The following is a 27,742-nucleotide window of genomic DNA, read 5'->3' as shown; positions in this document are numbered from 1 at the left end:
ATGCGGCCTAAAATACCTTAAACAAAATGTACGCAATGTCATTGCCCTTACTGACAAAGAAATGCTGTATGTAAACAACATATAGGAAAAAATATATCTGTAAACCCTTTAACCCAAATTTATGATTCGTACTCATATCACGCTGTTATATACTCCTAATAACTTCAAACGTCAGCTTTGATATGCTGTCAAGAATATACCATATCAACGAGCCTAATGTAATAAATCCGGTACAATTTACTTACGGATTCTCAGCTCCAAACTTCAGGGGAACATCGCCGCATCAAACAAGAGGTGAACCGCCGTTGATGCACTATCCCGCGACGCGAAATAAGTGCTGTAAATTGTGCAACCATGCAACTAGAGTTATGCTGCCACGTGTTGCAGTTGCTTGCGCTAAGTAGCTAGATTAATAATCGCAATAAAGGGTTGAAATCCTTTAACAATAACATTATTATTGTCTGAAATGTAAATGCTCGGGTTGTCATATTGTCTTGCTGTAAAAGAAAGCTTAAATAGTTTTCATTTTTCGTCGCAATGCACACTGTACAGTTTTATTGTAGGTAACGTTAAAAAATGTTACTCCTTAAAATGAAGTACAAGTTACAAGTCATGCCAGATATTTTGTTCACAAATATATCATAACTCAACACATAATCTACCTAAGTTCCTTGCCACTTGTTAGCGTAGTAGCCATCATCGTTCAGATACGCATAAGCAGATGAGATTAGCTATTTAGTTATAAATAATATCATATTACTATTTCTTGATCTGTGGTAATAACTAAAATTAGTCCATCTATATTTTCAAAGTGATAAGTTTCAAATACTTAATACCTACAGGATACTCTACTAGTAATTGTCCAGACTTAGTTTTAAAGTACTTACATATAGCCTTGATATTTATGGTAGCTTTACAATGAAAAAAAAAAAAATTCTCCTTTATCTATCTCACTCAAAGGCTATTTACCGAGGAAAGTATTGATTGCTGTATTCAAAATTAACTTTAAAGTGTCGTAACATAAAATTAGATTATATTTTAGGGTCAGTAACGCGCATGTAATATACCTCTGCAGTAGCGGGCATTCATAGGCTACGGTGATTGTTTACCATCAGGCAGGCCGTATGCTTGTTTGTCTCCGTTGTAATTACATCCAGAGAATGGTTGGTAAATTCTAAATTATACAAAATGGTTTGTTTATATGGTTACAGACAGAAAATGCCCATCTAAAACTTATTTAGAGCCAACTAAAGCTTGAAAACACATTTACACTTAATGGCGTCCTGGCTTGTAAATGACATAAAAATAGTTGTACCTTGTGAATATTAAGATATATACAACTTTATCAATATACTACAGTGAAATCAAAGAAAGTTTTATACTTTTTTAATATTAACGAAATTAAATACCAAGAGCAATTTCACTCCTTAATTTTATTATGCTATACATACATTTTACATTTATACTATGTGGATACATAAATAATTATTTAAATTGGATATAAATTAATAACTTCTAGGTGGTACGTTGTTCTCTTTAGTCAAAATCAATAATATCAGTATGTTCGTAACATACTGATTTGATATCGATATTTTATTTTATTTTCGCATTCAGGATTTGAATTTAAATACAAAGCTCTGAACATCTGCTAGTAAATTATATTTGTTGTCTTGGATTTGGATACGAAGTATAATTAATAATCAAACGAACTTACCTGTGAAGTTTGATTACAATTATGCGAGTATCCAAATCCAAGACAACAAAGACCCGCCCCCCATCCCCAAAAATGAAAATAAAATAGTCTCTGTTAATAACACAAAAATAACTCTGAAATAATGAGTACTGGAGGAGCGATGTCGAAGCAGGAACGCAGCGTAGCGAGTGAGAGGGACAGCGCGAACTTGTTTTTTAAATACTATAATCTCTAAAATGTGTGACTTGGACTGCACGATAACGTGTACTGCTGCTAGTAAATTATATTTGTTGTCTTGGATTTGGATACTCGCATAATTGTAATCAAACTTCACAGGTAAGTTCGTTTGATTATTAATTATAAATCATATATGATCATTTACATTATTTTGCTTTCATAAATAACACTTACTGATGTTTAAAAAGCGTTTTTGAATAAAAGGACATGTCAAGATTGTTTACCTTTTTTCTAATACTAAACAAACGAACTATAATACTGTTCCATATTCTGTGTCCTCGTAACAACGTAACAGTACATTAGTGATATTGTTTTTATATCTTTCGGAACTTGGTGTTGTTATGTTGGCCTACAAATCAAGGTGAATGACTGCACGTACATTCCACATTTGCGTTGTCCGGTGTTCGTCTGCGAGCCGGCCCACGCCCGAGGGCTTCCTGTGGGATCTACTTCTATGCGATCACATTCATCAACGGCCGCTAAGAGTTACACGGAATCCCTCAATTTTACCGTATGACGTGTGTCCTGACAGATAACTTGAGTCGTTGCAATAAGCTTCACAAGTAGACCAATAATTGTGTCCACGATGGGTGACGAATGGTAAGAGGAAAACCGCCGTGTCATTAGATTCCTGATTTGCCTAAATTGATTATGAATTACACTCTGTGGCCAAAAACATGATAGCAAAATCTCGTAAATAGTAAAATAATTCAAGAAATAAATATATATATATATATATATATATATATATATATATATATATATATATGATTGAGAAAAAAATCGATTTTTTAAGTTTTTAACATTATGATTCTGGTACAGTCAACAAAACTATCAGCTTAGCACCCCTGCATGCATAGCTAAGCTAATAATTTTGTGGGCTATCAAAATCGCTGCCAACTTAGCTTGGTCTAAGTCTAGCGTGTTGCTGTCACTACAGAGGGCACTTTATTAAATAAGTTCCAAGTTCTTTGGTCTATGGTTTCGGACTTCTGTGTTCCGTTCCCTTACCAGTTTTTTTACATGTTTTTTCGCTTAACGTGGTGAATGTCCTATTTTTACTTATAGGTACTTCTATTTTGATGCGTTTAATATAAAATATGCAGGAACGTACTTCTGCAATTGGTTTCATACGTAAACTTTGGTGTCTTTCCTAAATATGGAATGGAGAACATTGCTTAAAAATGGCAAGGTACCTACTTATAAATAAATAATATAAACATCTATAAGTGACCTAAGTCTCATCTCTCCTGTGTGCTAATATATTGTCAACACTACAGGAGTTTTGATTTCATTTCCCAAAATTGTTTCCTCGTCCTTTTTTGTAGCGTTTACCTTATAAATTTTAATAAGGACGAGTGAGTCATAAATATATTATGGCACAGAACAGGGTAGGTATAGCTACTTAATAAACAGAAATACCTGCAGTAGATAAGTTTTATTAACATTTATTGAATAAAGATAAATATAAGTCGATGCTGCAGTTCAAAGTCAACCTGTACGCCCAATGATTTACGATCTGACCGTATGTAGCACAGATGATAAGGATACCTTGTACATGCATATGTGATATGGCTAACATGAAATTGCTCCTTTACGCTAAATCACGTTCCCGTCTCAAATAGTGAGCGGTCAGCCAGTCGGGGTGTCGCGTTGTTGACAGGAGCGGGAGGGATCAGAGGGTGCGTGGGAGTGGCGGGGTGGGGTGCGGGGCGGGGCCGGCGCGCGGAGGGGCGCCGACGCCGGCGCGTCTGGAGCCGTCACAACGCCCGCGAGCCCCGCGCCGCGCACACGCCATGCCGCGCAGCCGCCTCCGCGCCCGCGATCGCGCGCGACCGATCAGTGATGCCAATAAACCGCCTTACTGTCGTGTGCCACGCTCGTGAAGCCTCTCCCGACTGTGTGTGACTTTCCGGATTTATCCCAAGAGACGTTGGATGAGTTAAAATTTTCGGGTGAGTGAGAGAGCGGTCTGACCGCATTATTTTCGAAATACGTACTCCGTGACCCGGCCGCCTTGGCGAGCGATCAAAATATTATAGCAACAAAATAAATAGGCATTCGGCAACAACCTGTTCTCGCTTGTTATTGGATAACGTTTTAGCGTAGACCGACATACCTTCATTCTGCCGACCCGTTCGCTAAATTTTCCTTGCGCGTAAGTAGGTATGAGATAAATACGTTATTGTTTACAAAAGTTTCCGTTATATCTTACAACCTGCTAACTCGTCAATTTACTAAATTCATTACTTTCGCTACTAGCACTTTCCCTAAATAACCGCTTGTGGAGGTGTAATCAATGACGAAAATATGCTCAACTTAAAAATAATTTATATGTACCGTCTTCTATTAAAGAAAAAGCCATAATGCTAAAATATTAAGCACGAAAAGGATATCAGTAAAGTAGTCTGAAGAGTTTTATGAACACTAAACATGTATTGGTTTTACGGGAGCCGTAAAAATTGGAAAGAAAAAACGTGCGAGAAGCGAACTCGCGGCCGCGCTCGTTGATGTCTTTTACTTAAGCCATTTCCAGAGCGTCATTTTGTAGGTTTATTAAACACGGACCCCGGGTTCATGTACTTTTTTAATCAATCTCGATCATCCTTTTTTTTTTTTATATATACTACGTTGGTGGCAAACAAGCATACGACCCGCCTGATGGTAAACAGTATCCGTAGCCTATGTACGCCTGCCACTCCAGAGGAGTTACATGCGCGTTGCCGACCCTAACCCCCTCCCGCCCCTCGTTGAGCTCTGGCAACCTTACTCACCGGCAGGAACACAACACTATGAGTAGGGTCTAGTGTTATTTAGCTGCGATTTTCTGTAAGGTGGAGGTACTTCCCCAGTTGGGCTCTGCTCTAGATCTGGAATGACATCCGTTGTGCTGTTCCCTACCACACAGAGCGAGATGACATTCACAATGCCCATATCTCTCTTGTGGACGTAGTTTAAGGACGTACCCGGGTCCTTATATTAATGTAATACAAAAGCACTTTATAAGTCGTATGTTCAGTTCTTAAATAACACGGTTGGTTATTTATATCAGCACCATTTGTACATTTAACTAGCAATGGACCAAACAAACATTACAGGTATTATGTTGAAGACTATTATTAAGTACTTAATACAAACTTATCATTATCAAAATAAAAAGTAGGCTGTTCACATTATATGTACCTCAAAATATATGTTGAAACGATGGCTGGGATACAGGTACCTACAACCACTTCAATCCTTAGATATATTGTTTAGTTACATGTATCTGTTTTGGAAGCGATGCGGCACATATTTAATTTAATTACGTACCTAAAAAAATTATGAATACAATTCATTTTTTAATTTGCTAAGATCGACCTAATAATTCACTCAGTCTAATGTTAATAGTTCTATGATATTTTTTAAAACCCTGTGCTACCTAAAATATATAAATATTGTACAATAAAAATGATTCAGAAATGAATAAGTAGACCATATAAAACTATGTTTGATTTAACACAAAGTAGGTTAAGAATCCGTGATGTAATTTATTTTTGTATAAAAGTAAATTGGGGAGTTTTGCTCTGCACCTAAACATTAAGTTAATAAAAAGATAGCGCCCCTTGTTAAATAAATAAATATTATAGGACATTAGTACACAAATTGACAAAAAAATTGTTAAAATAATAATGTTTGCTTATTTGTACATGCATACACCTGTTGTATAATTCGTTTATAGGAAAAAAGTGCATAGGTACATATTGGTATAGATAGCTTGACATTATTTTAAGGTCAGGTGGGTACGTACATACTTGTGTTTAGGTCAAAGAATGACTAGCCTCGACATTTTGCCAATAATCTGGTGAACCCGGCAAATAGGAACAAAGAAATACTCATCCCTTTTTTTGGGTGCTAGTACTAGCGTAAGATAAAGACAGTATGATTATCTCTGTTTATGTTTGAAATGAGATAGGCCGTGGCTTATACTAAATAATATACCTAACAAGTAAAAATTTTGTTGTAACTTGCAACTAACCGGCTTGCAATATTCTAATGTTACCGGCAACAACGGCATCATCTCTATAAACCACGATATTTTTTTATTTGTTTCATATTTTTTCATGTGTTCAAAACGATAGGGTTTAAAATACTCTTCAGTAAGTAAATTTCAATATCATCCTCATGTGACCCGAATGTGGTCACATAAATGATTACTATAAAACTATTGAAACTCTAAACTACTTCGCAATTCATTTAATCAACGATAAGAACTTTTATACGTTGCTTTTTTATATGTAATTTAAAAATTAGAGGAGTAATATGACTTACTCTCGAACTGATGTATCACCATTTGAATATAATATAGTGTTGGTATATATGCAAGTGTCATTACATAAGTATATATTGAGTAGTCAGGCTGCCGGGCGATTAGTTTTGGGGATGCCGTGAACTAGGACGGACTCAACCACAGACACTCTGTCTTTTCTAGTCACTTTCTAGTTATTAATATATTGTTCATTGATAACATTGTTTTTAAATGTTTAATATTTCGTTCTTAATTTAAAATATTTATTTTAAATGCTTAGATTCAAGTGGTGCCTTCGCATTGACAGTGAAGAAAATTTGAACAGTGCCAATTACTGGTTGCCGCCAAACACTCTACCGGATTGAATGTTTAGTGAAGTTTTATAAACTGCATACTGGATTTCAGTGTTTTTGACGAATACTTTTGTATTAAGGTACGGTATTTGAATGATAAATCTTTTAAATTTAAATTAGATTTGCAATTTATACCTTGCCAAACCTTACCCAATGTTATAAGGTGCTCGAGATGCATTATTACTTACCTACGTACGTTTTGATTCATAACCGTTCCTTTAATAACAATACACTTCATATTTAAAATGGTACCTACTTAAATAAACAATTAACATGTTATTAATAAGAAAATAATACATTAAATTCAATAAAGTTAAAATTTTATTACAATTGCTTATCAGGTATCTAATGTAATAGAAATAGTAAAGTGAAATTAGTTAACGACTTTATTGGCGGTTGGATGGTTGGTTGGTTGTTAAGCATTTGTCACATTTTTATTTATTCTGGATGTACCTACATCCAGTGAATGTACCTAAATACAACTGCAATTAGTTGTGCTTTACACCAACATTAGTGCACCGACTGCAGTAGTATAACGTATGCGCGGAATCAAATCTGGATAAATTGCAATGTCGTATTAAATAAAAACAACATGATTATTTTTTATAAATCTTCATGTTCTTTAAAAATGTATTTAACAACGTTAAATGGAAGATAACGTTTACTCTACTGATAGATTTTTTAACGGCAGTTATGGTAGTATTTTAACGCCAAGATCGATGTGGAAAACACAAGTATTGGCATTTTTTTGTTACAATTTTATTTTCCTGGGATTAGGTCAACTTTTTTAGGATACTTCGTACGCTCGACATGTTTCACAATCTAGTCCGTTAGACCACTGGTGTTCTCAAATTTTAAGTGACGTATGATTAATGCTCCATAATGTACAAATACGTTTATTTTTACCTAATGATGTACCCGCATTTTCAAAGTTATTTTTGTGACTCGGTAGGCTTTCATTTTCTTTTACCGATCTCTCCCAGAAAACTAGCTAATGCTGGAATATTTCCTTGAACCAGACTTTCTAGCGGTAGTTTTTGTAAAGAAAAGGACGCAATAATATTAAATTGACCTAACCCGTTTCCACAAAATGTTCCACTATCTTCGCTTTCGGTTATAGGGAAATAGGTAGCACCGGAGAAATTACATACTGTTTCGCGACGGTGTTGTTCTAGATTGACCATCATTTCAAGAGAAAGAATCCAATACCCATGAAACTTACCAGATTAATTGAAAAAGTCCCATAGTTCTTATGTTAGCTATGAAACTTATTTTTGAGTAAGTTGCATAAACCCATATTTTTAAACTGTTAATCTTCAAAACTGTCCAGATTTCACCGCATACGTAAAATTACTCAAACACTGTGTAATTTCTAAGTATTCGTTAGAAATGTAGAGATAAGCGCACTACCGGTCGGTCACACTGGTCCTTTGTTGCAACTGCATCACATATTCTAACAATGATAATTTAAAAGGACCTTATCACCACCCAGTAACAACTATAATTAAGTAATCTGCTGGTTCGGTTATAGTCATATATAGTTTAGGGACTTCTGGAAATTAACAACACCCAGAAGCCGTAGTATTAATTAATTGGATGCAAACAATAATAGACTGCTGTAACCAATTAACCTAATGACCGTATTAAGAGACATGAATAAATTTGTGGAAGGGTACACACGTACCTACTTGATACTCTGAACAGGTATTTAGCTACTAATTGTTTCGGTAATCAATAATTACTATGTTTACAATTACCTTGAGGTGTAAATAATTTGCAAACTCGTATATTAAAAATGAGTGTCAGACAACTACTTATTTAATGGTGAAAATGATTATTTAATTCAAAGCAATAATTAAGAAGTAAGTCAGTAGCAATGGTTAATTTAAAATTGTTTATTATACGTGCCATAGGTACGTAGTTAACGTAGTAGTGATTTAGATGTCACAAAGTTCGGCCTAGCCTTATTACTTAACGATAAAGTCGCCCCAAATCGATTATTTGCAAGAATAAGCCCTTGCCACAACCACAGCAGGAATTTAGAATCACAGCAAATGCGTTGATCGTTGAATTTTGGATTGCCCTATCGAGATAAACCAACACCGCAGGCGCGCGGCCTTTGAACGATATCTGCCACTACAACACGTGCGCATGCACAATAAATTAATGTACAATTTACAAAAACTGTCATCATTATTTAAAAATAGAATTATTATATACCACCAGTTTACCACACAGTTACCAGTTTACCAGTTTAGTTTAGTAGTTAGTTTAGAGGTGACGGCCAGTTTGGCCTAGTGGGTAGTGACCCCGCCTACGAACCCGATGGTCCCGGGTTCAAATCCTGGTAAGGGCATTTATTCGTGTGATGAGCATGGATATTTGTTCCTGAGTCATGGGTGTTTTCTATGTATTTAAGTATTTATAAATATTTATATATTATATATATCGTTGCCTAAGTACCCTCAACACAAGTCTTATTGAGCTTACTGTGGAACTTAGTCAATTTCTGTAATAATGTCCTATAATATTTAATATTTTTTTATAATAATAATAATATATATATAATTTAGGAGTCCATTCTAGGATTAAAAAACAATAATCGCAAATAAAATACGCGTCCAGTAGATCGTTTGACACGATTGAAATCAAAATCCAAATGTTTATTCCGTGAGTGTGCCTCAACCAGGGTTCTTTACATGTCTATAAATGATTGACAGTGGAATAGTTTAATGATATGAAAATATATAACAAAATTATATACTTACCTAACAAAATTAATAAATAACAGCTAATACCTAACATTTCAATTACACTGTCAATCATTAACTATTATTTAAACTTAATTGTTACTGATGTAAAAGAAAAGTATTTTTGATAGATAATTCTTATTAGATAATTTAACCACCCAGAAGACGTGGTTTTCATTAAATAACTTAACTTTCTTGTTCGGTTATTAGGTATACTTATGACTTTATAATGGTGAATAAAACTAACAGTTTTTTTTGAAAGCTTGGAATTGCGTACCATCACTTAACAGATTTTTTTTAGATAAAGAATGTATTGGACTTGTTTAAATATTTTTTTCCCCAGATACCTTGGTTGTATATATACTCAGCAAGAGTTTCTATCTTTACAGGTGGGTCGAGGAGAATTATGCGTGGGGCGTGCGCATGCGCTGTGGTGTGCGCACTGGTCGCGCTGTGCGCAGCCGAGTCGGGCTCACCGCGTGCAGCGCTGGACGAGGCCACGCGCGCCGCCGCCGAGCGACAGCTGCTGGCGCTGCTGGGGCTGCCGCGCAAACCCTCGCCGCCGGCGCCCGCGCCGCCAGTACCCAAAGCGTTACGTGTGCTCTACGACGAGCGCGGCGCGCTGCCCGCGACCGCTGCCAATACCGCCCGTTCCTTCCACCATACGACTACGCGGCTCGACGATCGGTTCCCGCACGAACATCGCTTTCGCCTGTACTTCAACGTGACTGGTGTGCCCGCCGACGAAGTGGCGCGCGGTGCCGATCTAACGTTTCATCGCGCCGACGGTGCGACTACCGCTCAACGGTTACTACTGTACGACGTAGTCCGGCCTGGACGACGCGGCCGCTCGGAACCCATCTTGCGGCTTTTAGACTCTGTGCCGCTGAGGCCCGGCGCCGAAGCCGTGCGGGTGGATGCCGTCGGCGCAGCGCGCCGTTGGCTCGCCGAGCCATCAGAGAATCATGGACTGTTAGTACGTGTTATCGAGCAGAATGAGAACGGCACGGACGCGCGATTGCCGCACGTGCGAGTACGGCGACGAGTCAATGAAAGTGTCGAGCAATGGCACGGGTTGCAGCCGCTGTTGCTATTGTATACTGAAGATGAGCGTGCCCGGGCGGCTCGCGAGCGTGGTGAGACGATACTCACACGCAGCAAGCGCGGCGCTGCGAGACGCGGCCACAGAGCGCATCACCGCCGCAAAGAGGCGCGCGAAATTTGCCAGCGACGGCCGCTGTTTGTGGACTTCGCCGACGTCGGTTGGAGTAATTGGATCGTCGCGCCGCACGGTTACGACGCGTACTATTGCCAGGGCGATTGCCCATTCCCGCTAGCGGACCACTTGAACGGCACGAACCACGCGATCGTGCAGACTCTAGTGAACTCAGTGAACCCGGCCGCCGTGCCGAAGGCGTGCTGCGTGCCGACGCAGCTCTCGTCCATCTCTATGCTATATTTGGACGAACAGAATAATGTGGTGCTCAAAAATTATCAGGACATGATGGTGATGGGTTGCGGTTGCCGATGACGAAGGCGCCGGCCCTGTGCGGACCTAGTGATACTCGTGGACCCAGTGTACATATAGTAGTAGCGGCCTCGATTTGTACATATCTATCTGTGTATATATACGTGTAATTATTATTTTATTGAAGTGAAGATGTAATAAAACATTAATTTTATACAACTTTGCATTTAATTATATGACCTTTGCATCTAGATTTGGTGGGTAATTAATCAATAATCTTTAACTTCAACATGCGTAATGGATGTACTGACTTAAAGCTTACTGCCTAGTACCTAAACCGACTATTAATATGGTTTGTAATGCCAAAGTGCAACTAAAACACTTTTTTTCTAGCCCTTGATATTTTGAGGCATATAAATAAATAATAAATAGGTATTTGGGAACAATCTCACACAGATCAACCACTAAGCAAACCCTTTACTATTGTGGGTACTACCTATACATAATAATATAGATTAATACATAGAAAACACTCATCACTCAAGAACATATATCTGTGTGTCATCACACGAGCAAATGCTCTTACCAGGATTCAAACCCCGTACTATGGTCTTCATAGGCAGGGTCACCCACTACGCCAGACCGGTCGTCGTCAATAATAAATATTATCTTTACACAAATCGACCTTTACCCGACATCAGCCCACAGTAAGCTTAAAAAGGCTTGTGTTGTGGGTGATGATGGCCTATAGCCTGACCTGTAAATATAAGCTCCCATGACAATTAATTTCAGAAATTCTCAATTAATCCTGGGGAACGACATTACAAATACAGTGTAAACTCCAAATAACGTCACTCAATACAACTATAGGTATTCACTCCCTATAACGTCGACATTGGTTAGTTATATTTGGTCTACTTTAGTCCCTATTAATTTCTATCTAAATAACGAACACTATACCGTCAAAAAACGTCCGGTCCCTTGAGTGTCGCTATATAAAGTTTTCAGAAAGAGGTTCAGATATTGGAAGGACTTATATTGTCTATTTTAACCTTATTATTACGATTCAAAGTTCAACCAATTGTCGGTGGAAACTTCTGTTTTGGATTCAGCAGTCATAATAATAATCAGGAGCACAAAGTTGAGGTCACACGATGTCACGTCACGACAAGGTCATCGCAAATGGGTTCGTTGAGTTTAGTCGGTTTTGGTTAAGCCATTGTTGGCGATATGCGAGTTGTGTCTACACTTCTTAAATCTGTTCTTCTTGATTACGAGAATTGGGCGTTGAACCGGATTATTCTATAGCTTTTGCCCGCGACTTCATCTGAGTATAATGATGATGATTATTGATAAAAACTACCCTATGTCCTTTACCGGGTCTCAAACTATTTCCATATCATATTTTATCTCAATCGGTTCAGCGGTTTAAGCGTGAAGAGGCCACAGACAGACAGAGTTACTTTCGCATTTATGATATTATATGGCTGAAAGATAGAAAGGTACGACATAACATTGGGAACGAATACCTTTCTGAGTGAGGGACTTGAAATTTCATGCTTAGAAAGGCATAATTTTAGAATATAAGTATAATTCTTTTAATGGTTTTGAAATTTATCTTCTAAGGGGGTTAAAAAGGGAATGACAGTTTGTTTTGAAACGTGTCAAAAAGGGATGGAGAATATTTTTTCAGAGACTTGAAACTCCTCGGAAAGGCATTATATTAGAATTCAAGAAAAGTGATTTTCTACGTTCTTTGGAAATTCATCCTCTCCTTAGAGAATTCAAAAGGGGATGGAAGTAGGTATTGGGACCAATTTTTTTCTTATAAGAACCGGAAGTCTGTAATTTTTAACATCCTTCCCTTAACGTATACACAAGAGAATATGAGACCGTTCGAGTAAGAAGCATAACATGATAGTGTATAGATTCTGTTTATCTACTGGAAACGTGCCCATTCTGAAATTTTGTTTTCCATGGTAAATATACATCTTTATTTTCCTGGAATTATTTTGATTTGTCCGCTATTCAAAACAATATCTATGGCGAATTTAACTTTTATTCCGTGCTGAAATAAACTTCGGAAATATTAATCCAGTTTAGTAGCTACAGCTTAGGTAGGCACCTATGACAAATTGCATCTTTATGGCCTGTATAAACAGCCTCAAACTTCTAAATTCCGTCCTTGCTAAGTTTGATTACAATTTCACATTCAAATTTTACGCGAGTTAAGTCGCGGGCAAGAGCTAGTGTATGAAAAGGTACACAGCATATTTAATATATAAGGTAACATTTAACGTATGTAACACGTTTTTTCCTTCCTTACTTCACGTATATGAGGACAGAACCCAATGTTTATTTATTACAGTTTAAAAAGGATAATAAATAATTAGCTCTAAACACGCCAGAATAAAGGAAATATATTTTATTTTATAAATGATTAGCGAGAATTAGCAACGGCGTTAGGTACAGATAATTATATAATTACATGGAACAATATATTAATTTACCTCCTCCGAGACATTTAAACCGTGCTACTCTGTGACAACACGCTTAGGTACATTCATTAGTAAACAAATAAATTACTTATGTCAAGGAAACCAGAATAGTAACTTAGTTTTTTTTTTCAAACACGTATCTCATACAAATGAATTAAATGTTATGTACATTAAAGGCTATTTTAATAGTCTTAACTTAATGCTTAGGTACCAAACGATCAAAATATGACGAATAACGAAGAATTATGAGCTGAAAAATGATAGTAGGACGAGATACAGATGTAAAATTGGCTACTTGACTGTTTTTTGTAAATAATGTTAAACGATCTTGATTTTCCTGAGGATCAAATGTCTACATAGGACTCATGGCATTTAAGCAACACAAAGATCAGAAATGAGAGTTAAAGTCTGATGCTCGCACTCGAAGATTGAAACGCCTCTAACAAAATGATAAGGTGATGTGACGTCACATCATATAAGTCTGTCCTAAATGTATGGAAGATCAAGGAAATTGCCATTTTGACCCTGAAATATTGCGTTTATGTGTATAGTTGTCATACAATTTATTTTTCAATAAAATGTAAGGAATCGAATGGTACCGTTCTCTTTTCTATTTTTGAAAGACAAAAAAAAACATTTTTTTTGAGATTTCGGAGCCTTGTATTTTTTATAATCTCAATATAATTTTTTAAATTCCACTTTTTTATAATAGATGACTCATTTTCTATACATTTAACTAAATTTTGTTATAATATTCAACATGTGTCAAGTACCCAATTCTGAAACCGTCTGTTCTTAAAATTGTTTTCCAAGTGGTAGATAGATCTAGCACAATCGGAATAGAACAAACCTCGAAATCTCTTGGACAGTCCTAAAATTTGGTATGTATGTAAATTAAAGGCCCCTTATTCATGTCCATGCCATTTGTCATTAGGGGACCTCGAGGAATCGCAGCCATCTTGGAAAATGTGTACGATCCTGGAGAAATTCGCGTTTTTTTCAAAATCTACCTTATCTTGGAAAATATTGTGTAAGATAACATTAAAGATTATTAAATTATACACAAAAAAGTACGAATATCATTGCGAAAAAATACATCTTGTTATAGAAAATAATTGCTGAATCTAGTTTTAGCGCTTATAGGAAACTTAATAGGAAACTCAGAGGAATATGAAACCCACTTTTGTCTATACATTTGTACATGATTTACCCCAATATCAACATGTTCCCGAGATTTCGAGGTTTGTTCTATTCAGATTGTGCTAAGAGGTCAGTCTAAAAATTGGAAATATTAGGGCTATCACCCGGTATGTCAGCATTGGGAGGTCGTGACACTTTTAAAGTAGTGACAGTGAATCCGCACTCTTGTCTTAGGCGACGACGCTTTGACCGAAGGAATTATTATGCCAATCAATCGGAGTCGCTTAGATAAAATTGCTGGTTGTTCCATACATTACCTACGAGTATATAAAGGATGATTCACGTTAGACCGGGCCGGAGCTTCTGGCGCTTCGTTTTCTATGGAAAGCACCACTTGATCACCGATCAGCCGTCATAGAAAATGACGGCTGATCGGGGCCCGACCCGGTCTAGCGTGAGTCATCCTTAAGGTATAAAATATTTCCTTGGATTCATTTTGGCCCGTAATAAGAATGATACTTATTAGTTTTTTTAACTCAAGCACTATACAAAAACAATAACCTCGTACAAATGAGGAATTGCAGTTGGCAAATTTGAAACCATCTCCATCGTTTCAAGCCCGTTGTAAGACCTAAGAATAATATGGAAATATTTTCCACAATCTGGTAACTTTCGGTGTTTCTATTGGTAGAATGAAGGGCTGGTGTTCCAGAGATGTGAGTTCGAATCTCACCTGAGACGGCATTTTTGTTTGTTTAAGCAAATAAATTGCTTGAAAATCTTTATCCCGACTACAGTTTTTTCGTAAAGGCAACAACCTTCTCCTTCAAAGTCGATTAAAAATATAGCTTATGTCACCCGCGTTATAAAAACGAATCGATTGAATTGAAACCTCATTCACCAATAGGGGCTCATTAGGGGCAAGGAGCCAGGGGGCCTACCGCGAAAACCGATATTTTCAAATTGCGGGGATCTTTCTCTTTTACTCCAATGAAGGCGTAATTAGAGTAACAGAGAAAAATGCCCGCATTTTGCGCCCTGGTTTTGAAAGAGCCGCTTGCATTATTTCGGTAGTTTCGGAGCGAATTTTCTATGAATTAATTGTTTATAGTTAGAGGGAAAGTAGTGTTCTCACTAAAATCCAAAATTCAAATATTTATTCTGCGTCTATTATAAATCAATACAATATTTTTAGTGCCATCATATAGTGAAATGAAAAATACATAGCAACATTGTATTATACAATTTGTATATACAACAGCGAATACTTGGGTAAGCATTACTTAGTCAGGTCATAAGTTCTGTCAAAAAGGTTTTGACTGATAAAACACCTATAGGTACAAATCCCATATTATTTATATGTATGGGTTGAAAGCTTATTGAATTCTGAATTACTTACAATATAATTCAACGTAATTTGCTGTCTCAGTTCGGAAAAATGTTATAGAAAAATATGCAAATACGAGACCTGGTCGAGGTGATTTTGATCCTTAATTATTTATTTTTCGTTTTTACATGGTTAAATCTTACATAAAAGAAAAGCTGGATCTTTTATCTTTATATAATTGCCCTAATTGCAACTGTACGTGTTTTATCAAACCTACTCGTTGGATGGCAGTCAAAAATTAGCGTGTCACTGAAAAGTACCCTAAGTTTGGAGGGTAATAGCTGAAGTACAGAATTGTCAGAGAACTAAATGCTCGTGATAAAATTACGTTCTAATAAAGTAAGTCCATACAAATATGACACTGATTTTACTCCCTTTTGTAAAGTATAATTTTTCACAATCCAGCCGCGTATTCGCGTCTAACGAAAATCCTAACGTAAACAAATAGTAAATTTATAAAGACGCGATCTAAACTTTAAACTAATTATATTACGTTTTGATCAGTATAAAATAAGTTTTCAAGTATAAAATTTTATCAGTCAAAACCTTTGTGACAGGACTTATGACCTAAGGACATTAAAATAATCTTTAAATTAATAACACCCACAATATACCTAAATATGTACTACTAAAATTATCTCCATGGTCAACAATATTGACTATAAATTTGGAGGTGTAAATGCTCTCCAAGCGTAAGTATGAATGAAATAAGTGTTTCGCATCAAGACTGTTCTACTATTAATATTAACAATGGACTAGATCAATGGAATAAAATAAGTAGGCCAATTCGAGCTTTAGTTATTAGATCGGTTTCTTATATGATACTGATCTGTCAGTGTTAAAAGTGACCTTTCTTCAACCAAAAACGTCATATCGGAAACAGATTGAATAACTAAAACACATAAAAGTTCGTACAAAATGACATGCCTAGTTAAGTATAATTATATATATATATATATATTTTAAATATTAGTTTTAATTTTTAATTATTGTACATTTATATTTTTAATATTATTATTGTTATTTTTATTGTATTTTAATTTTCCCTGAAAACCTGAAATAAATAATATTATATTTATTTTAAAATTCGTTGGCCCTGAAACTACCGAAAAAATTAAAATAGCTCTTTCATGCTACTTTCCCCCTAATTTTGACGTTACAGTGAAACACTCGACACAAATTAAGGTACCCACAAAAATACATACCAAGTTTGCGCTATACACATAACCATTCTCGTAGTTAAAAAAAATAATATTTTTAAATAAAAAAATTAAAATATTCACAAAATTTGCCTCAAAATTATATACATCCAACATATAACAACTAAAACACTATATATTTCATGTTACTTTTGCAGAAAACGTGGCGGCGTAGCTACGTGATGTTTGTGTTATATCTTCTCTGAATTGGTCTGCATTACATCTTTCAGCACCGCAGTAGCGATTTAAAATATTGCGGCACGAGTCTTTGGGTCTGAAATCAGTTTTTAGATAGTATTGAATATTTGAGCAGATAAAACAGCACGTGGCTCTCTAGTATTTAACCTTTAGTTGACACTGAGGTAGGGCTCTGCCGTTATCGGGTACTGATCTACTGATGTTAACTAATATCACCAAAACAAAAAAAAATGTGATGTTATATTTATATAGGTAAACATTTCTAAAATTTTCACTTTATTATAATATTATGGACGTTCAAAAAATTACACTTTTCTCTTTCTTGTTCCCCAATTATGTTGCCAGCAGTTGTGTCCCTATAGTAAATACCTTAAACACTGAGAAAACGTAAAATGCAACGGAAAATAGAAATTAGTATACCTATGTCGTACAATGCCAATTATTTTAGCCATGTTAAAGTATAAGCGAGCGATAAAGGAATAGTCGTATTCTGGCCAAGTTGACTTTCACATCGCTCAATATACCTAATTGTCATGCAATAAAATCAAGTTGGTCATAAGTAAGCATATATGTATGTATGTATGTATGTATATACTTTATTGTACATAGAAATAAAAACACGAAAAACACAGTTACAGAGTAAATTAAATACAACAAAGGCGAACTTATCCCTGTATGGGATCTCTTCCAGTTAACCTTTGAGGAAATGAGTAAAACAGAAGTAACGGTGAATGAATGACAAACACAAACAAAAGTGTACAATCACTGAAATTAATGAAATGCACGTTTTGAATACACATTGATACAAATATACATAGATAGAAAAATAACCATAAAATAATGCATACATATATATATATATATATATATATATATATATATATATAAATAAAAATAAATAAATATTCAATATATAATATAAATAAATATGAATTCGAACCAGAAAAGTAAAGGAAATTAAAAAAGTAGAAGTACTCCAAATAACTAGGAAGTCGTAACACTCGTAACCAAAGTATCGGAAAGCCACAATTTTTTAAGCTTCTCCTTGAGTGATGCTACAGATTGGGATTGCCTCACGGACACCGGAATCTCGTTCCATATATAACGAATATAAAAAAATAATATGTATAAATAATATATTGCATATTAACGAAAGTTACTAAAATATACCTACATAAAGAATTTAAATATTTAGGTAGGTATCTATGGGAAATCGGAGCTTATAAAGTCGTCCTAAATGAATTTTAAAGATTAAATATATTCAAAGTGGATTCCATTTGGAGCGTGGCAGGTCTCCAAATTTGAAATATTTCGTCACGAGGCAGCTATACATCATGTTTTTGCCGCGCGCGGGCCGGAATGCCCGCCGTATAATTCGGCCACCCGGCAACCGCGCGTCTGCCGCGCCCGCCACCCTACGTCTATATTATCAGTAGATAAATTTAAGCATTGTCTTTGCCTCGTATTTCGTCCTCTCAAGATTTCGCCTTTGTTTTTTTCTCCATTCGCCGTGGAAGGCAACAAAAAACTGAGTGGAAGCGAACGAAGTGGGTATAATTTATTTTATAGTCGGTTCGCTCGTAACTCGGCGGTGGACGGCTGGACGCCGATTTATCCCCATCTCGGCGTAATTAACGTAAATGGATTGGCCAGAGTGCGGCCTGTGAATAGCCGCCGCCGCCGCCGCCATTGCTCGCGCGGCCGCCCTATACGACTAGCAACCACCACTTTGGCACTAACAGCAGCCAACGCTGTGGCATATTATTCCCCCCCAATATGCTACCTAGTCTAAGCTAACTACTCAACTCGGTAAGCCCAGTCCAATTAATGAAACATTTTATAAACCGCAAGCCGAATGAGATACAATGAGATACGAGAATCGTTGGCGATTACGTGCGCTCGGTTCCCAAGGAGTGCGGCGACTTATCCCTGAGGGAATTATAATTGTTTTGCATTCTTGCACGGGAATAAAAACAAAAGGGCCGAGGTACAGGCCCCCCGCGCTGTGGCCTGCAGACCAGACCAAAGTCTGACGACTCGCATTCCCTCGCTCGACACAAAAAGCTACCAATGAATTGGAGAGCACTTTCGAATCAAGCAAAGCGCATCGATTATTTAATACAAATAATTTTAGTGCGGTTTACGGGTAGATAACTAACTTAAGTATCTATTTAATATTTATATCAAAATTGATAGATTTAATGTAGCTACTCAATTAGTAAATTTATGTTTTGTCGGAATTCTCGCCGTAATTGTGTATAAAGATGAAAAATCACACGCATAAACTAATATGTATAAACCTTAGTATTATAAGTTAGTCAAATAATTTAGATTAAGGTACTATAAGTTTGACGAACCTAACATAAGTTTTAAAACCATACCATACTTTTTTGAAAATCATAATAATAATAATAATAACGTTAAAATCATTGTAAAAGCGTAACTAATCACTTGTCAACCTGTTAATTTGTTTTATAAGTCGGCAAAGTTGTTTTTTAACCGCTCGTGCTTATATTGATATCCGAGCACGCGAAAGCGTTTATAATTGAACCACGAGCATAGCGAGTTGTTCGAGAAGTGGAATATTGAGCCTTACGAGGGTTTCAAGGCACGAGGATTGAACAAAGTTTTCCTCTGTGTGAAACACAAAATTTTTCTACACACCAACGCGAGGAAAATACTAACTATGAAATAGCAAAAATATCTAACCAAATCAAATTCAAATGAACGTAATAACAAAAATAGCATTCAAACTCATCCTTAAAAGTCAATTCTACCAGCTAACATAAGAAAACAATACAAAATTTGCATCTGATTACTTTGCCCCACATGTGGATAAAATGCAACTTTCTCATTCGTTTTAGAACAATCAATTGGGCCTTTACCAGTTGGGGTGGTGAAAAAATGTTTAACTCACTTCAAAATATGTATATGACAATTGATAGATATATTATTAATACTGCACATAATATGATGATGTTGATGGTAACTACAGGGAATTATTTTTCTCATATTTAACGTGAGAAAATAAATCACAGCTGTTACAAGTCGTAACCACCTGTCGCTAAAAGGTTTTTAATCTTATGAAAGTTTAGCAAAGGGTTGATTTGTTCCTTGTGTGGGTACTTCAAGAGGAAGGTCGTTAATTCGTGTACCATGCATTCAATAGTTTCAAAATTAAGTAATACTCCGGGGGTTACGGACTAACGACGTGTCGTGTACCACCGATTTAACACCCCATCGCCGATTTGTTAAAGAAATTAGGTAAATTTTACAACTCAATATTTATATTTAAATATGTAAAGCAACTGTTGCTATAGCAATTTTATTTATGTAGATAGCTATGATCTATTAAGAGGGAAGTATACCACGTGATCGCCCATACAAAAAGAGAAAACGTTTTTCCACTTCAAAATATTTTCCATTGAAAAAATAGATTTATAAATTTTCCTTTTTTTTCAAAATTTACAAAACAATTTATTTTAAAGGGTAACCTAAAATCAGAATGATTTGTTAAGATTTAGTTGGTGAAAACCGTTTCCTACCGAAATGGAATTTCATAAAAAAATTACCGTTATTTCGTTAGATTCGAAAAGCTATTCTTTCCTCTTAAATGTTTGGAATAAAATTGCATTCTCAACTTGGGCGCTTGTAGTTGAGTGTTCTAAGCATGAGTGGTATCTATTAGAGGTGGGATGAGAGCACCATTCCGCTGGTCCGGCTCAATAATTATACTGTGACATTGTATTGAGTGAAGCATGAGCGCGAGCTCAGGCCGCCTCGGCCATCGACCGCACGCCTCTTCTCAAATATTCCAAGCATGCACAAATTAAACAGGTTTTTGTTTCATTTTACTATATTAGTTTTGCATAAAAACATTGTTAGGTAGCAACTTTTCAAACACCCGCTGAATAGCGCATCCCTGTAGCCTTAGGTTACCTATATGAAATTTCAACTAGAGATGTGTTTTGAATTTGATCTGCTAAATATTTGATGATCCAACGAACTGAAGTTAAAACGACATTATATGAGTAACTTCATTTGAAGATATAATTATAGAAGGACTTAATGGAAGGGACTGCCACTAATGTCTTATTCGTGTAGAAAGATCTATCCAACGACAAATTACATCATAGGGTTGAAGCGAAAAAGACTTCATCCGGACTACATTAAAAAAATGATTTTGACCACACCAACCGGTAGAGGCCCTCTTGATTGTTCAAAACCTAATCCAAGCAAGCAAGTTGCATTTTATCCACATGTGGGGGAAAGTATCAAATCAGATGCAAATTTTGAGTTGTTTTCTTATGTTCGCTGGTGGAATTGACTTTTAAATGATGATTTTAAATGATTCATTTTTTATTACGTTCATTTGGATTTGATTCGGTTTGATTTTTTTAGTAAGTATTTCATACTTACTATATTCCTCACGTTGGTGTGGTGAAAAATGTTGAGTTTCACTCGGAGGCAAAGTTTGTTTAACCCTCGTGCCTTGAAACCCTCGCAACGCTCAAGATTCCATTTCTCGAACCACTCGCTATGCTCGTGGTTCAATTTTGGAGTCTTTCGCTTGCTCGGGTATCAATATTAGCACGAGCGGTTAAACTACAACTTTGCCCCCTTGTAAAACAAATAACTATTCTAATTTTTATTTTACCACTTTGTCGGCGTGATTATTTATGTACCCATTCTAAATTGCAGCTTCCTAGCACTAACGGTCGTCTGACGGGTCGGGCGGACAAACAGACAGACGGTCATGGTAAAACTAAGTATGTATATATATGTACCCTTATAGTTGACTACGAAACCCTAATAACAGGTTTTTTTTTGTTGTTTTACAAGGGAAAAAATTGTTTTTAACCCCTCGTGCTAATTGATACCTGAGCAAGCAAAAGATTCCAAAATCGAACCACAAGCGTAGCCAGTGGTTCAATAAGCGGAATTATGAGAGTTGCGAGTATTTCAGGCACGGCACGAGGGTTAAATAAACCTTGATCCCGAGTGAAACAATTTTTTCACCACACTAAGGCGAGGAAAATACTAACTATAAATTATTACAAATCAAATTAAAGTTAACCAGAATTTATCATTCAAATATTCACTTGAAAGTCAATTCTACCAGCCAACAAGAGGAGAGAACTCAACATTTGCATTAAACTACCAGCCAGTTGCCACTCTTGTGGATAAAATGCAACATTCTCCTCAGTTTTTAAATATATCCATCATGAATATTAGTATGCGACGTGTGTCAATTTTATATTTAAGAAGCTACTGAATAACATAAGAGAACTGTCATAAAGTAAATTTGAAAAAGCGCTTTTTCAATGGCTACTTATTTGACATATTATTATATTAATGAATACCTAGTTAATTATAATCTAGTTAATTTATGTTAATTATAGTTGAGATATATTATATAATTTATTATTATAGCCTTATACGTCCATAACATATACATATAAACTTTCTTAACGCAAATACAATGACAAAGAACCTTTACGAGCTGGTGATGAAATAGTTATTTGTTTTACAAGGGGACAAAGTTGTTGTTTAACAGGTCGTGCTAATATTCCAAAATTGAAAAGTGGAAACTTGAGCGTTGCGACTTGCGAGGTTTTCAAGGCACGAGGGTTAAACTAATTTTGCCACCGAGTGAAAGACACAATTTTTCACCACACCAACCCGAGGAAAATACTTACTGTAAAATATCAAATAAAATCAAACCCAAATGGAACACTAGGTACTAAAAATGTATCATTCTAATTCATCATTTAAAAGTCAATTCTACCAGCCAACACAAGGAAACAACTCAAAATTTGCATTCGATTACTTTGCCACACATGTAGATAAATAAAACGCAACTTTCTCATTAGTTTTTGAATAATCAAGAAAGCATTTACAAACTGGTGTGGTGAAAGATAATTTTCAAAATCAGTTCAAAAAGGACGAAGTTTTGAGGTAAGAAACATACTAAAAATTAATTCAATTTTGGAATCTTTCGTTTGCTTCTTGGGTATCAATGTTAGCACAACAACTGTTCCGCCTTGTAAAACAAATAACTATTTTTGTTTATTAAAAGTATGTATACTTATTGCTCAAACCACCAGTATACCAGATTGGTCAAAATTCAGTTCTCATGATGGAATCCACGAGGAATTGAGGGAACTCCGCAAATCTTGATGCATTCAGATCCAGACCTTAAATTAAAACATACCAGAAGCGCGAAACTTTTTAGTGGCATGACTGTTTGGCCAGACAGCAACAAGTCCTGCAAAATGTTGCCTGTATCACCAATAACAAAAACTAAAAATGGCTTCAAAAAGGACAAATTAAAATATGTATTATCCCTTCGTCATCTTATAATTTTAAGTTTGAAGTCGGTGCTTTCCAATGAATACAGGCATAAAAAGACTAATACCTAGTCTATCTTTCGGGCGAGATACTGTCGTGGAGCTCTTGTGCTAAGCTTGCGAGTGATATACCACCATTTGAAAATACCTATTACATGTACGATGTTACGTTGTACGACCGGTCTGCCGTAGTGGGTACCCTGCCTATGAAGCCGATAGTCCTGGGTTCGAATCCCGGTAAGGGCATTTATTTGTTCCTGAGTCATGGGTATTTTCTATGTATTTGTCTATTTAAGTATGTATATCATGGCCTATGTAGTACAGTACATTTGGGGCTAGGTTGATTTGTGTAAGAATGTTCCCAAATATATTTTTCTTATTAACTATAGGATGATTTTCAGATGTGTATTCGGTGACGTACGATTAAGTTGGGGGAGAAATATAGTATGAATTTTATGAGATGATTTTTCGGCTCGGGCTCTACTCTGTTTATTTTATGTCCTTTGTTTATTTTATGCAGAACTCCCGTCTTTACAGCACGTAAGTACCAAAGCAACAATGTCTTTAAAAAGCATCTATCGTGATAGTATTAAAGCTCAAATTTACGTAACAGCTTATTCAAAGAATATATAATATAATAAAAGAATATAATATACAATTTGAACCATATAAATAGGATAGTAAAATTGGATTTTAAACGGCTTGTTCCCGTTTACTTATGTCGGCGTTTTTAGCAGTAGCAGAAGTACAAACTACATAAAGGAAACAATAGGTACCTTTTGTTGAACAGATTAGGGTCCCAGTCGAAAAAAAATCATTTCATAAAATTCTACTACTACTAGAGGTGAGTGAGGTTGATTTTTTCAACACCTGTCCATCTAGGCTAGCCTACCCTTTAAAAATTACAACATTCCTGTGTTGTCAAGAAATAGTGTAAGCAAATGTATATAAATGCAAGTTCCAAGTTTTGAATTGAACCTTATCTCTCACATTAAATACGTATTGGTCGTTCGTAGGGTTAAGTATAATGAAATTAATGAAACTAAAACAGGTATTATTTGAATAATCTCATGAACTCATGAACAGTGAGTATAATAATAAAAATAACGTTGAAGCGCTGAATAAAGCTGACCTATAAACAGGTACTGCTACTGAGTGTGTAGTGTGTAGCGTGTAGCTTACAATAATTACTTATTGATAAATATCAGTCCTATAAAGTTAATACAATAGAGCGGTGTTAGTTATGTTTATAGTTGATTCCACTCATTAATCAAAGCGAATATCTACCGGCATGAAGCACGCTCCTTCCGCGTTGGTCGGAGGACCGTAAACGCTGTTAGTGGCCGCCAGTGTACGCTAGACAGGCATACCTAAACAGCAATTTATTTCTGGCAACGAACCCACGTCCTTGGCGCCGACCTTATTGCGCAACACCGGTTTCGAAATGCGCGCACGCCTCGAGTACGCTCATGTTGCTAGTGCTGTGACAACCGATGATATGTCGGCCTTCTACTATAGGTAGATGAGTGTCTAAATTCGTCAATTAACTCGGCATGCGGCATGTACGCCGATCCGCTTTAATTATTCGTATTCGTCATTTCTACCCATACCAGTCAGTCGACGGTGTCGTCATACTTTCAATAATGACGAAATTATGCATGCCTGAGGTGGCCAATTATAACCCTAGCATGGAACTTGTAATGGCTTCACGCGTGTGGACGAAGAGAGAGAGTTCTATCCGTGAACGAGTCGCGTTCTTAAATGCCTTCGATACAACTCAGCCTGTTTGCCATGTTGAATAAGATCCATGTACAAATGAACTTCATGGTATGATTGTTATCAGCGAGCACTTATGTTTTTAACCAATTTTATCCAAGCCATAGGTAACTATGGTGACAAGTAACCATATGCTGTTGCTTAAGCAACAAGAAATTACATTTATCGACACCCGACTATGTATTTTTGTGGGGTACCTAATGATTCTCCGAAAATTAATTCGCATATTATCGATTCGCAGACAACGATTTGCCGAATATCGTTTTGCAGAGTGATTTATTTGTAGATGTAACTTTTAGTCGACTTACGACGACGTTACGCAGACTCTTGGTTCACAATGTTTGTACGAGGTTGTTATGTTTTATGAAAAATAGGGTTAACGGTTAAACTATGATCAAACAGCTAACTTATAATCAAATATGGAGGAGAGAAACTAGATATGTATAGGACTATACCTACTAGGGTCGGACTATAATAACTCTGCATGGTATTTACTATGTATTTGTAATTAAATAATTAATGTAAAATAATGACACCAACTCACTTTGTTCTATTCAACTACGCACAAACTTAGCTTAGACGGACTCTACTTAATTTTCACATTAATTTTTTGTACAAAATTCTCATTTATATTTGATGTATTTTTATACTTACGATACAAAAGATGCAAATTATCCGATACCTTATATTTGAAGTGGGTACCCCCTTAATACGCTTAAAATTAATTGCCATAATATGAATTCGCATAACAGATTTGGCATAATAAAAAAATCATAACACTTGTTGCGCATAACAATAAATCTGCATAATTGAAATATGCAAAGCATTATTAACTATAACTTTAATTGTAACAAAATGAATTTGCATAATTTTATGAAGCGAGCGAATTAGATGGATTAGGTTCAGAAGGCGAAGCTTCAGCCTTAGCCTTCGATGTTAGGTTTTTTTTCTAACAGCCCGATAATAGATATTTTACACTTGCATAAATTACCTTTGAGTGACTTTTTTGCACCTCATTTGTAATCGTAGCTTAGTATGGCAGGGCACAGCACAGTGAATGTTATTCCAGATATAGAGCAGAACCCAACTGGGGAATTACCTCCACCCTACAGAACACCGCAGCAAAATAACACTACCACTCATAATGTTATGTTCTTGCCGGTGAGCAAGGTTGCCAGAGCTCAACGAGGGTGCGGGGTGTTAGGGTCGGCAACGCGCGTGTAACACCTCTGGAGTCGCAGGCGTCTATACCGACCGACCGACCGAACCGACGTAGTATAATAAAATTGTAGGGTAGCCGGGCTAGTCCCGCTAGTACCCACACTCCCATGCTTGGTGCGCACCGCACCCTCCTACTGTCTCAGTTTGAGATTGCACAGGATTCGTCCTTCGTACTCTATAGAGACCAATGTATGCTAAGTTTGCACCACTATAACGTTAAATATTGACCCTACTCTAGGTGTTTTTTTTTGTGATGCATGGTAAGTACTTATTATTTAATGGTGTCTAAATTACAACAAGTGCTTACAAGACGCATTATATATCGGTTAACGCAATAAATACATAAATGAAAAAATTGAAAAACGGTAACGGCACCAGTCATGGAACATTTAAGAACAAATTTGTATCATTTGTGACATTTCCCTGATACATGTAAAAATTCTACTCCTTCGCGTGTTAAAAGTTGAATGTCCTGTGTCTTTTATGTTTCAGGCGTATTGTACAAAAGATACTGCAATTCGTTTCCATACAATCAACAAATTAAAACTATGTTTTTTATCTCCAGTCATGGACCACAAAGCTCCAGTGATGGAACCCCCGGTAATGGAAAGGAACCAGTGATGGGACATGAGTACATGACCCTAGCGATCTGAAATATTAGAATGAGAATAGGGACAGCGATATCAATTTAAAATAAATATATTTAATTCCACAATTCAATATATTAGGGCTCATTTAGACGATGAGAGAAGTCGCATACGAGATTCATTACATTGCGGTATTTGATCGGTCGGCAGAATTCCGCAATGTAGCTTTGCGCACCATGCGGGTTTGCGCGCCATCTAAACAAGACCCTAAAGTACTGTTCGTATTCAGACTGCACCAGCATTACTGCAGCAGTATTGCAGCGCGATATGACTGCCGACTGCATTGCTGTCTCAAAAATGCGACCAGCAGTAATGTCACGTTGCATTGCTGCTGACAATCATACCATACTGCCACAAACGTGAAATTTTAAAATATAATAATAAAAATATGTTTTTAAGTACATTTTACTTATGTATTCTTAAAACATGAAATTACGGCATGGCAAGCATCATTGTATAAGATTGTCCCATCAAAGGAGGTATGCAGTTTTACAGCTCCTATAATGGGATTGGGCAAAATATCATTTTTTTTACATC

At 36.2% G+C, this 27,742-nt stretch overlaps 1 protein-coding gene across 3 annotated transcripts in view; it reads left to right on the top strand.

The window, feature by feature from the left end:
* LOC133534726 (protein decapentaplegic) overlaps positions 1-11,008 on the top strand; it is a 43,137-nt gene extending 32,129 nt beyond the window's left edge. Inside the window, exons 1-2 of one of the 3 annotated variants that reach the window (XM_061873969.1) lie at positions 3,642-3,885; positions 9,711-11,008. In XM_061873969.1, the coding sequence (XP_061729953.1) occupies positions 9,728-10,852 (1,125 nt within the window). In that variant the 5' untranslated portion in view covers positions 3,642-3,885; positions 9,711-9,727 and the 3' untranslated portion in view covers positions 10,853-11,008. Of the gene's footprint in view, positions 1-3,641; positions 3,886-6,160; positions 6,652-9,710 lie in introns of those variants that run through there. The other 2 variants (XM_061873971.1, XM_061873970.1) reach the window with 2 other exon arrangements.
* Positions 11,009-27,742: the final 16,734 nt, after the last annotated feature.

This window comes from Cydia pomonella, chromosome 2, assembly GCF_033807575.1.
Source record: "Cydia pomonella isolate Wapato2018A chromosome 2, ilCydPomo1, whole genome shotgun sequence".
In the NCBI taxonomy this organism is placed as follows: domain Eukaryota; kingdom Metazoa; phylum Arthropoda; class Insecta; order Lepidoptera; family Tortricidae; genus Cydia; species Cydia pomonella.
The sequence above is the reverse complement of the archived record's forward strand: the minus strand, read 5'-3'. Positions and strand labels throughout refer to the sequence as shown.